Source organism: Eucyclogobius newberryi, unplaced genomic scaffold (genome assembly GCF_026437365.1).
Source record: "Eucyclogobius newberryi isolate DKJ021-1_F unplaced genomic scaffold, fEucNew1.0.hap1 SCAF_3, whole genome shotgun sequence".
Taxonomy (NCBI): Eukaryota; Metazoa; Chordata; class Actinopteri; order Gobiiformes; family Gobiidae; genus Eucyclogobius; species Eucyclogobius newberryi.
The window spans coordinates 38,493,578-38,506,118 of NW_027315945.1; the positions used below are offsets into that span (position 1 = coordinate 38,493,578).

Genomic DNA, 12,541 nt, shown 5'->3' on the forward strand with positions numbered 1-12,541 from the left:
TCCTCTCTCTCCTCTCTCTCTCTCTCTCTCTCCTCCCTCTCTCTCTCCTCTCTCTCTCCTCCCTCTCTCTCCTCCCTCTCTCTCTCCTCTCTCTCCTCCCTCTCTCTCTCTCTCTCTCTCTCTCTCCCTCCTCCCTCTCTCTCTCTCCCTCTCTCTCCTCTCTCTCCTCCCTCTCTCTCTCTCCTCCCTCTCTCTCTCCTCTCTCTCCTCCCTCTCTCTCTCTCCCTCTCTCTCCTCTCTCTCTCCTCCCTCTCTCTCCTCCCTCTCTCTCTCCTCTCTCTCCTCCCTCTCTCTCTCTCCCTCTCTCTCCTCTCTCTCCTCCCTCTCTCTCTCTCCTCCCTCTCTCCTCCCTCCCTCTCTCTCCTCCCTCTCTCTCCTCCCTCTCTCTCCTCCCTCTCTCTCCTCTCTCTCCTCCCTCTCTCTCCTCTCTCTCTCTCTCTCTCCTCCCTCTCTCTCCTCCCTCTCTCTCTCTCTCTCTCCCTCCTCCCTCTCTCTCTCTCCCTCTCTCTCTCTCTCCTCCCTCTCTCTCTCTCTCTCTCTCTCCTCCCTCTCTCCTCCCTCTCTCTCCTCCCTCTCTCTCTCTCTCTCTCTCTCTCTCCTCTCTCTCTCCTCTCTCTCCTCCCTCTCTCTCTCCTCCCTCTCTCCTCCCTCTCTCTCTCCTCCCTCTCCCTCTCTCCTCCCTCTCTCTCTCTCCTCCCTCTCTCCTCCCTCTCTCTCTCTCCTCTCTCTCTCCTCCCTCTCTCCTCCCTCTCTCTCTCCTCCCTCTCCCTCTCTCCTCCCTCTCCCTCTCTCCTCCCTCTCTCTCTCTCCTCCCTCTCTCCTCCCTCTCTCTCTCTCCTCTCTCTCTCCTCCCTCTCTCCTCCCTCTCTCTCTCTCCTTCGCTCTCACGCACTGACGTTGTTGCGTTTTTTTCTGTTTTGGAAATCCCGGGTTGGTCACTCCCACTTGCAGTGCCATATACACGCCCACGGGCACGCGCACACACGGGTGCGCACGGGCACGCACACACACACGGGCACGCACACAGGCACGCGCACACACACGGGCACGCGCGCACGCACACACACGGGCACGCGCACACACGACAGAATCCATAATGAATGCAGCACACGGACAGTCAAGACGCGGTGTTTTCTGTGTCGTCCGCAGCCGCGTCTTGAACGGAAAACAGCGCGACTCAAGAGCGTGTTTTGTACTGACTGTGGCGGGAATAAACCGGGCGCGGACCTTTGCACGTCATCAACAGCACATCTGGGACAAAAGAAACCACATTCAATCATCAACAGGCTCAGCACAAAGGGGGACAGATGTCCTGAATCAGGACTCACTGAACCACGACTCTGGGACTGAGCAAAGGAAGGACAAGGGAAAAGAAAGACCATAGTCTAGTTCAAACAGTTTGAGTTGAAACCAGTCCAAAGTTTAAATGGCACCAGGTCCTAACCCGGACCCGGGACCACTCCAGGGGCCTCATTCATGAAACTCCCACTCACTCCACGTCCACCTCTCTGAGCACAGACCACCCTCTGCCTCACCCTTGAACAAAGCCCCGCGTTTATGGACCGAACCGTCTTTTTTATCAATCAATCAATCAATCCCAAACTTCACGTGGAAAGTGACGTGCGCGGCAATCCTGTGCGCGTGCTCGCTTTATTAATGAGACCCCTGGAGTAAACTACAGGTCCAAAGCAAGTCTGACTGTCCAGGAGGTCTGGACACGGACTAAACCAGGTCCTAACCAGGTCTGGACCAAGTCTGGGGTCCCATTTCGTTTCAGGAGCATTCAGCAGGGGCCCTCGTGCACGATCCGGGAGTCCCCTTTATCCACGCGCGCACGTAATGATCCACGCTTCAGCCGCCGCAGGTCGTCCGCGTCTTACGTAACGCGCGGGGGGGTGGGGGGGGGGTACGTCACTCTGCGGGTCCCATTCATAAAAAAAAAAAAAACTTGCGGTCTACAAACGCGCGGAGTGAAGAAACGTGCGGCGAGTGCTGCATGTGCGCGTGCGCGAAAGAGGAATGAAACGCGATCTGGGTCAAATGTGAATCAAGCGGGTCATTAGCGCGGTTCCCGAGGCGCGGCTCCGGTTTCATTTCACGCGCAACAGAATTATTGTTACATCATTCATTAGCGTCCACCTCGGCACGCGCACATTACGTAACGTCATCCGCGGGGCTAAACCGGGACAAAGCCGTTTGTTTCCTCTGCAGCGCCGCGTCCTCCTCATTCCGGTTCCGCTGCACCGCAGGAGGAAAGAAACAAACAGAAACAACACGTATGTGAGGTTATGACCTTTGCATGATTAACAATGACAATAAAAAGACATTACAAAAAATATCAAGTTTAAGATAAAAATATTTTAGGAGGAATAAATCGCATACTCATGGGTGTCGGCGTCAAAATGTTAAGGAAATTCAAAAGTATATAATTGTATTGTTTTAAAGTGTTAAATTCAATGTCGAGTGTTAAATATCATTTTTTAATCATTCTCGAAGCCGAGGATGGACCTTCTTTTACACAAAGGGCCAAAATCAAGGTGTAATCGGGGCCAATGTGTTTTTAAAAGACTTAGCAAAGTTATCCATCCATCCATCTTCTGCCGCTTTATCCGGGGCCGGGTCGTGGGGGCAGCAGTCTGAGCAGGGACTCCCAGACTTCCTCCTCCCCAGACACTTCCTCTAACTCCTCCGGGGGGATCCCGAGGCGTTCCCAGGCCAGCCGAGAGACATAGTCTCTCCAGTGTGTCCTGGGTCTTCCCCGGGGCCTCTTCCCGGTGGGACATGCCTGAAACACCTCCCGAGGGAGGCGCCCAGGAGGCATCCGGAACAGATGCCCGAGCCACCTCAGCTGGCTCCTCTCGACGTGGAGGAGCAGCGGCTCTACTCCGAGCTCCCCCCGTGTGGCCGAGCTCATCACCTTATCTCTAAGGGAGCGCCCAGCTACACGGCGGAGGAAACTCATTTCGACCGCTTGTATCCGCGATCTTGTTCTTTCGGTCACTACCCAAAGCTCATGACCATAGGTGAGGGTAGGAACGTAGACCGACCGGTAAATTGAGAGCTTTGCCTTTCGGCTCAGCTCCTTCTTTACCACAACGGTCCGATGCAGCGACTGCATCACTGCAGCCGCTGCACCGATCCGCCTGTCGATCTCACGCTCCATCCTTCCCTCACTCGTGAACAAGACCCGGAGATACTTGAACTCCTCCACTTGGGGCAAGGACTCCCACCCACCTGGAGAGGGCAAGCCACCTTTTTCCGGTCGAGAACCATGGCCTCGGATTTGGAGGTGCTGATTCTCATCCCAGCCGCTTCACACTCAGCTGCAAACCGTCCCAGTGCATGTTGCAGGTCCGGGTTTGATGGAGCCATCAGGACAACATCGTCTGCAAACAGCAGAGATGAGATCCTGTGGACCCCAAACCGGACACCCTCCGACCCCCGACTGCGCCTAGAAATTCTGTCCATAAAAATTATGAACAGAACCGGTGACAAAGGGCAGCCCTGGCGGAGTCCAACATGCACTGGGAACAGGTCTGACTTACTGCCGGCAATGCAAACACAGCTCCTGCTCCGGTCATACAGGGACCGGACAGCCCTGAGCAAAGGGCCCCGGACCCCGTACTCCCGGAGCACCCCCCAAAGGACACCCCGAGGGACACGGTCGAAAGCCTTCTCCAGATCCACAAAGCACATGTGGACTGGTTGGGCAAACTCCCATGAGCCCTCGAGCACCCGATGGAGGGTATAGAGCTGGTCCAGTGTTCCACGACCGGGACGAAAACCACTCTGCTCCTCCTGAATCCGAGGTTCGACTATCGGTCGGATTCTCCTCTCCAGTACCTTGGAATAGACCTTACCAGGGAGGCTGAGGAGTGTGATCCCTCTGTAGTTGGAACACACCCTCCGGTCCCCCTTCTTGAACAGAGGGACCACCACCCCGGTCTGCCAGTCCAGAGGCACGGTCCCCGACCGCCCCGCGATGTTGCAGAGACGTGTCAACCAAGACAGTCCTACAACATCCAGATACTTTAGGTACTCAGGGCGGATCTCATCCACCCCCGGAGCCTTGCCACCGAGGAGTTTGCGAACAACCTCAGTGACTTCAGCTTGGGTGATGGATGAGCCAGCCTCCGAGTCCCCGGTCTCTACTTCCTCTTCGGAAGACGTGACTGAGGGATTAAGGAGATCCTCAAAGTATTCCTTCCACTGTCCGACGACATCCCCAGTTGAGGTCAGCAGGCCTCCACCCGCACCGTAAACGGTGTTGGTGAGACACTGCTTCCCCCTCCTGAGGCGCCGGATGGTTTGCCAGAATTTCTTTGGTGCCGACCGATAGTCCTCCATGGCCTCCCCGAACTCCTCCCAGGCCCGGGTTTTTGCCTCTGCGACAGCACGAGCCGCGGCTCGCTTGGCCTGCCGATACCCGTCGATGACCTCCGGAGACCTACAAGCCAGAGTGGCCTGATAGGCCTCCTTCTTCAGTCTGACGGCATCCCTTACTTCCGGTGTCCACCACCGGGTTCGGGGTTTGCCGCCACGACAGGCACCGGAGACCTTGCGACCACAACTCCGAGCAGCCGCATCAACAATGGAGGCGGAGAACATGGTCCACTCGGACTCAATGTCCCCAACCTCCCCCGGGACATGGGAGAAGCTCTCCCGGAGGTGCGAGTTGAATACCCTACTGACAGAGGGCTCCACTAGACGTTCCCAACAGACCCTCACAATGCGCTTGGGTCTGCCAAGTCTGTCCGGCTTCCTCCTCCGCCAGCGGATCCAACTCACCACCAGGTGGTGATCGGTTGACAACTCTGCCCCTCTCTTCACCCGAGTGTCCAAGACACGCGGCCGGAGGTCTGATGACACGACAACAAAGTCGATCATTGACCTCCGGCCTAGGGTGTCCTGGTGCCATGTGCACTGATCAACACCCTTGTGCTTGAACATGGTGTTCGTTATGGACAATCCGTGGCTAGCACAGAAGTCCAATAACTGAACACCGCTCAGGTTCTGATCGGGGAAGCCGTTCTTCCCGATCACCCCTCTCCAGGTGTCACTGTCATTGCCCACGTGGGCGTTGAAGTCCCCCAGTAGAACAATGGAGTCCCCGGTCGGTGCACTGTCCAGTACCCCTCCCAAGGACTCCAAGAAGGCCGGGTACTCTGCACTGCTGTTCGGCCCGTAGGCCGCCACAACAGTGAGAGACCTGTCCCCCACCCGAAGGCGGAGGGACGCGACCCTCTCGTTCACCGGGGTAAACTCCAACACGTGGCGGCTGAGCTGAGGGGCTATCAGCAAGCCCACACCAGCCCGCCGCCTCTCCCCGCGGGCAACACCAGAGAAGTGGAGCGTCCAGCCCATCTCGAGGAGATGGGTTCCAGAGCCCAAACTGTGCGTGGAGGTGAGGCCGACTATATCTAGTCGGTATTGCTCAACCTCCCGCACAAGCTCAGGCTCTTTCCCCCCCAGCGAGGTGACATTCCATGTCCCCAGAGTTAGTCTCTGTGTCTGGAGATCTGGTCGCCGAGGCCCCTGCCGTCGACTGCCGCCCAGATCTCTCTGCACCGGCCCCTTATGGATCCTCCTGCGGGTGGTGGGCCCACGGGAGGGCGGCCCTACGTCGCTCTTTCGGGCTGTGCCCGGCCGGGCCCCGTGGGGTAAGACCCGGCCACCAGGCGCTCGCCATGGAGCACCCATCCCAGGCCTGGCTCCAGGATGGGGCCCCGGTGACGCCGATCCGGGCGACGTAAACGGCCTTGTTCGTGTCGTCGTCATAAGAGGCTTCTGAACCGATCTTTGTCTGACCCGTCACCTAGGACCTGTTTGCCTTGGGAGACCCTACCAGGGGCATGAAGCCCCCGACAACATAGCTCCCGGGATCATTCGGGCACTCAAACCCCTCCACCACGTTAAGGTGTCGGTTCAAGGAGAGGCTTAGCAAAGTTAATTTGTCTTTATTTGTTGCGCTGCATGAGCACATGTTTGGTCGTTTCCGTGTTGGTGGAGACATAAGACGACTCCAAATCTTAGGACACCTTTGTGGGCCAAATTTAACCATTTGAAGTTAGTTTAGGGGTAAGGTTTAGGGGTTAGGGTTAGGTTTAGGGGTTAGGGTTAGAGGTTAGGGTTAGGTTTAGGGGTTAGGGTTAGAGGTTAGGGTTAGGTTTAGGGGTTAGGGTTAGGTTTAGGGGTTAGGGTTAGAGGTTAGGGTTAGGGTTAGGGTTAGGTTTAGGGGTTAGGGTTAGAGGTTAGGGGTTAGGGTTAGAGGTTAGGGTTAGGTTTAGGGGTTAGGGTTAGGGTTAGGGTTAGGTTTAGGTTTAGGGGTTAGGGTTAGAGGTTAGGGTTAGGGTTAGGGTTAGGTTTAGGGGTTAGGGTTAGAGGTTAGAGGTTAGGGTTAGGGTTAGGTTTAGGGGTTAGGGTTATGGGTTAGGTTGGGGTTAGGGTTAGGGGTTGGGGTTAGGGTTAGGGTTAGGGTTAGGGTTAGGTTTAGGGGTTAGGGTTAGAGGTTAGGTTGGGGTTAGGGTTAGGGGTTGGGGTTAGGGGTTGGGGTTAGGGTTAGGGGTTAGGGTTAGAGGTTAGGTTTAGGGTTAGGGTTAGGGGTTAGGGTTAGGGGTTAGGTTTAGGGTTAGGGGTTGGGGTTAGGGTTAGGGGTTAGGGGTTAGGGTTAGAGGTTAGGTTTAGGGTTAGGGGTTGGGGTTAGGGTTAGGTTTAGGGGTTAGGGTTATGGGTTAGGTTGGGGTTAGGGTTAGGGGTTGGGGTTAGGGTTAGGGTTAGAGGTTGGGGTTAGGGGTTGGGGTTATGGGTTAGGTTGGGGTTAGGTTAAGGGTTAGGGTTAGGGGTTGGGGTTAGGGGTTAGGGTTAGAGGTTAGGTTTAGGGTTAGGGGTAGGTTTAGGGGTTAGGTTGGGGTTAGGGGTTAGGGTTAGAGGTTAGGGTTAGGGTTAGGGGTTAGGGTTAGGTTTAGGGGTTAGGGTTATTGGTTAGGTTGGGGTTAGGGTTAGGTTTAGGGGTTAGGGTTAGAGGTTAGGGTTAGTGTTAGGGGTTAGGTTTAGGGGTTAGGGTTATTGGTTAGGTTGGGGTTAGGGTTAGGTTTAGGGGTTAGGGTTATGTTTAGGGGTTAGGGGTTAGGGTTAGAGGTTAGGGTTAGGGTTGTGGGGTTAGGGTTAGGGTTAGGGTTGTGGGGTTAGGGTTAGGGTTAGGTTTAGGGGTTAGGGTTGTGGGGTTAGGGGTTAGGGTTAGGGTTAGGTTTAGGGGTTAGGGTTGTGGGGTTAGGGGTTGGGGTTAGGACGGCCACCGGGGGCAATCAAGCAGGAAGCGCCAGAGTTTGACACACTGTAGAAGACTCTTGTGGACAGTAGAAGCACTGTCCAGGGGACACGTCGTGTTCTCTTTAGTTTTAGTTTCAAAACGCTGTGTGTTTTATTACAATCAGAATCATATGAGTCTTATTAGTCCCGCAGCACAGAGGACCGCGGGCGCATTCAGAAGACTGGTGTGTCACTATTGTGTAAATGAAACTTTCTTGTCCAGACCTGACTCACGAGTCAAAGACACATGTGCATCATTATCTGGAGCATATTTCTGTGTAAATATCTCATGTCACAGTAACACTCACTCGATGAGTACGAGCTCAGGAGCAGATGATCCTGATGTGAAGACACAGGTCAATCAGCCACACAGAGTCTTCAAGGACAGAGGGGACAGAGGGGACTCTAGAGACAGCTGTGATTTGTTCTAAAGCGGGTCTAAAGCAGGACTATTTGTACATTGAGCCTTGCATTTGTTGCTTTGTTACAAGTTACAGGTCAAATCTTGCGTGTAATTTATTGTAATTAGTTCACACAAACACACCATATTTTCCTGGCCCGGCCCCCCGGTCAAATTTTAGAACCCAATGTGGCCCAACCGCTAACCCTAAAACTAACCTCTAACCGTTAGAGGTCAGTTTTAGAGTTAGAGGGTTAAGGGTTAGCGGTTAGTGGGTTAAGGTTTAGGTTTAGGGTTAGAGGTTAAGTTTAGGTTGAGGGTTAGGTTTAGGGGTTAAGTTTAGGGTTAGGGTTAGAGGTTAAGTTTAGATTTAGGGTTAGAGGTTAAGTTTAGGGTTAGGGTTAGGGTTAGGGTTAGAGGTTAAGTTTAGGGTTAGGGTTAGAGGTTAAGTTTAGGTTGAGGGTTAGGGTTAGGGTTAGAGGTTAAGTTTAGGGTTAGGGTTAGAGGTTAGAGGTTAAGTTTAGGGTTAGGGTTAGGGTTAGGGTTAGAGGTTAAGTTTAGGTTGAGGGTTAGGGTTAGGTTTAGGGGTTAAGTTTAGGGTTAGGTTTAGGGTTAGGTTCAAGGTTAGGTTTAGGGTTAGGGTTAGAGGTTTAGGGTTATTTATTTTATGGTCAAACACTATCTTTGAGCAGACTTTACTAGGTGTGAAGTGGTACAAACTGCAATGCAATGAAAAAAGCTTCTAACATGTCCATTGTCATTCTCTATTTAGTTAATTTACGCGTTAGTTCTGGTTCTGTGGCGCTGCGACCTCCTGGGGGCGAGACCAGGTTTTAGATCAACGCCCACCCAGAAGCTGTTCGCCTTCTGATTGGCTGAGTGTCAGAAGGTTCCTACGAAAAAAATATTCGCTCCCGGGGCTCTGTGTGCCAGCGGCGGTGTATGACGATATCAGAGCGCGTCCTCCGGTACCGGGGACACGGCACCGGGGACACGGCACCGGGGACACGGTGTACGGCACCGGGGACACGGTGTACGGCACCGGGGACACGGCACCGGGATGATGATGATTGATTTCTATAATATAAATAAAATAAATTATTATAAAAGTACCGCCGACAGCGCAAAATAGCACTAAATGAAATATAAAAAGCGGTATTAAGTCAAAAGATAAGAGCGCGTGAAGCATTTTTTCGCCAAATTCCTGCAGGAGTCATTTATTTTGGAAAGCATTGTTGTGACGGAGCCGCTCCGTCCAGTGCGCGGTCCCGCGGAGAAGACGTGAAGACATTTCTCTGTCTGCTGTGCGCCTCTATGGGAATGTATGGCTTGCAATTTTAAAATATGGACTTTTTATCATTGCCATTTTACGCAAAAACAGTCAAATTTTGACCGTTAAAAAGACACGAGTCAAAATAATGTGCTCGAGTTACTTCAAAATAATGTTACTCAAGTAAACGTGCAAAGTAGCTGTCCAAGAAATGACTTGAGTAAGAGTAAAACAACATTTGGAGATACAAGTATTCGAGTGAATGTCTTGATGTAAGGTATTTGAAGTTAGTATTTGGACTGATCAAACTTTTAAAAAAAGTCACAAAATCTGGTGGGGGCCGGACACAGGAAAAAAATCGCTATGTCTGAAGGAGCGGTGCAAAACGAGCTGATACTCAAACGGTTCAATGTAACGGACGTTTTCCCCCCCTGTCGCACAAACGTGTCTTTCTCGCTCGCGCTCAGGGGCTCGGCCATCATTAGGATCGTCGGCGACAACGTGCGGTCGCTGCGGGGATTCGCCCCCACCGTCAACATGTGGGTGTTCGAGGAGACGATCGGCGGCCAAAAACTCACCGACATCATCAACGCGGAGCACGAGAACGTCAAGTACCTGCCCGACAACGAGCTGCACGACAACGTGGTGAGAAAGACGAAAGAGCGGCGCGGCACGGGGAGGCGGGGAATCGACTCATTGTTTGCTCATCGTTCGTTCATCGTTCGCTTCATTTTTTCATTGTTGGTTCATCGTTGGTTCATTTGTTCTTCGTTCGTTCGTTCGTTGGTTTATTGTTCGTTGGTTCAAGAGAAATATCCTGATTTGGTCCTGGTTTAGTCCTGGTTTAGTCTTGATTTAGTCCTAGTTTAGCCCTGGTTTAGTGGTTTGACGTTTAGTTTAGGTTTAGTCCTGATTCGGACCCTGGTTGGTCCTTGGTTTAATCCTGTTTTAGCCTCCCTTTTGTCTTGTTTTAAACTCTAGTCAAGCCTGTGTTCAGTCCTGGTTTAGTCTTGCTTTAGTCTTGGTTTAGTCCCGGTTTAGTCCCGGTTTAGTCCTGGTTCAGTCCTGGTTTAGTCCTGGTTTATTCCTGGTTCAGTCCTGGTTTAGTCCTGGTTTAGTCCTGGTTCAGTCCCGGTTTAGTCCTGGTTCAGTCCTGGTTTAGTCCTGGTTTAGTCCTGGTTTAGTCCTGGTTTATTCCTGGTTTATTCCTGGTTCAGTCCTGCTTCAGTCCTGGTTCAGTCCTGGTTTAGTCCTGGTTTATTCCTGGTTCAGTCCTGGTTTATTCCTGGTTCAGTCCTGGTTTAGTCCTGGTTTATTCCTGGTTCAGTCCTGGTTTAGTCCTGGTTTATTCCTGGTTCAGTCCTGGTTTATTCCTGGTTCAGTCCTGGTTTAGTCCTGGTTTATTCCTGGTTCAGTCCTGGTTTAGTCCTGGTTTATTCCTGGTTCAGTCCTGGTTTATTCCTGGTTCAGTCCTGGTTTAGTCCTGGTTTATTCCTGGTTCAGTCCTGGTTTATTCCTGGTTCAGTCCTGGTTTATTCCTGGTTCAGTCCTGGTTTAGTCCTGGTTTATTCCTGGTTCAGTCCTGGTTTAGTCCTGGTTTATTCCTGGTTCAGTCCTGGTTTATTCCTGGTTCAGTCCTGGTTTAGTCCTGGTTGTGTGATGCCACAATTTACAACCAGGAAGTACATTTTCAAACCTAAAATAAATGGCCAAACCTCGATCAAATCTGTAAAAAAAACTTTAACAAAATGTGAAAAATGATGATCTTAACTGTGTTTCCAGAGGCACTTTAAGCTACACCCCCCTGATCTTCACAGTTAAAGAGTCGACGGCCACGACTCATGGCGGCCCGTCGTTTCCGTGACATCCGCGGCGGTCTCGATGGACGCGGACCTGCTGCTGTTGGTGGCGCCGCATCGGTTCATCCACAAGCTCTGCGAGGAGATGGTCGGCCCGGGGAATCTCACTCATCAAGCTGACCGGCTCCCCCGGTGGCTGGGCTCGGAACGGGCCTCAGTTTGGACGAAACATTTTGCCCGTTTGTCCCAGTTTGACCGTTTGTGTAAAGTTTATAATTGCACTTCCTGGTTGGACGTGAGCACAAAAATGACACAGGTAGAGGTGATTCCACAGCTGTTACCATAGCAACCAGACTGAGAACAAAGTGCCGAACTCCACATAAATGACACAACAGTTCTGATCTGATCACAATAACGCCATAAAACACCTTTGTTTACTCCAACGACGGGTTGGTTTTGTTGGTTTGTTGGTTTTATGACTGAAAGGATTTTTCTTTCGTTTATGTCTTAAATTATTTACACATTACCCTTTTTTATTTTATTTATTATTATTATTTATTGTTTTGTTTTGTTGACATTTTAAATACTAAAATATGTATCTGGGACTATTATAGGTGGTACCCTGCACCTTTAAATTTTAGCTTAAAAATAGCACCTTTTAAATTTATTCAAATTAAAAGGTCTTTCTTTAGAGAAATCCTCTATTTTTTATTTTTTTATTTAGTTATTTTATCGTATTTCTGTTTCTGTAATTTCTTTGTGATTTGAATGCATTTTTCCTGCTGTGAAGCACTTTGAATTGCCTTGTGTAAGAAATGTGCTCTACAAATAAACTTGCCTTGCCTTAAACAAGTGTGTCAGTGTAAACCGTCTGTGTCGCACACTGATGACATCACAGAGGGATTCAGTTTGAGCTCCACTTCCTGTCATTTTAAACTTTCTATTTTTCAACATTTCTTCACAAACTGCAACTCAACGGAAATAAAACTGTGATAAATATTTGCCACAGGTTCTTAAACAGTAAATCATATTGCGGTGAGAAACTTTAGGGTATTAGTGATGTCACGACGGCGCTGCTTAAAGTCCTTTTTTTCTACTGCACTGAAAGAAAAGCGAGATTTGTGTCGACATTAAAAAGGGGGAAAAAATATCTTTACTTTTTTGTGACATCGATTTTAAATTTGAGACAATTGTGCGTCCATATTCCCAAATATAATATATGAATAAACCTCTTTCAAAGATGTTTTGAAACAATTCAATTCTTGTGTAATTATTAATGATTGGTGTGATTTTTGGATATTTCGCTGCTGAATCTGTTAAAGGAGACATAGTTTATGTACCGAAAAGTGCATCTTTGTAGTCTATACTGTAAAGGATACATATTTGATCATATTTGACTATAAAGACTCTAAAACACTTGTCAAAAGACCTTTTATAACAAGTACGGCAACGTTATTACACAAAAATGTCAAAAAATAATGCATCATTTCTGATTTCCATCAACAATACCACTTTATTCACAAATATTCTCTATTTAGAACGGCTTCAGTCACGATATTTCAACCTTTATTTGGCTAATTGTGTGTTTAAAATGGTTTGACTGGAGTCTTTGAGCTATAAAACCCTTAAAAAGAAGTCGCAGTAAAGAATAAGCAGGATCGTTTGCAGTCTGCAGTGAACGTCACCTCCAAATATACCAATTGTGATGGTTCAAAGGGTGATTTTGGTTGGACGGCCCGACACATGACACCGAGTTACCCGTAA

General features: G+C 50.3%; 1 protein-coding gene across 1 annotated transcript; it reads left to right on the top strand.

Moving 5' to 3' along the window:
* Window positions 1-9,341: 9,341 nt before the first annotated feature.
* Window positions 9,342-12,541, top strand: LOC140374599 (glycerol-3-phosphate dehydrogenase 1-like protein). The gene is made up of 3 exons (XM_072461530.1): window positions 9,342-9,628; window positions 10,829-10,925; window positions 12,446-12,541. Exons 1-3 carry the CDS (start codon window positions 9,342-9,344, stop codon window positions 12,539-12,541), a joined length of 480 nt encoding a protein of 159 aa, XP_072317631.1.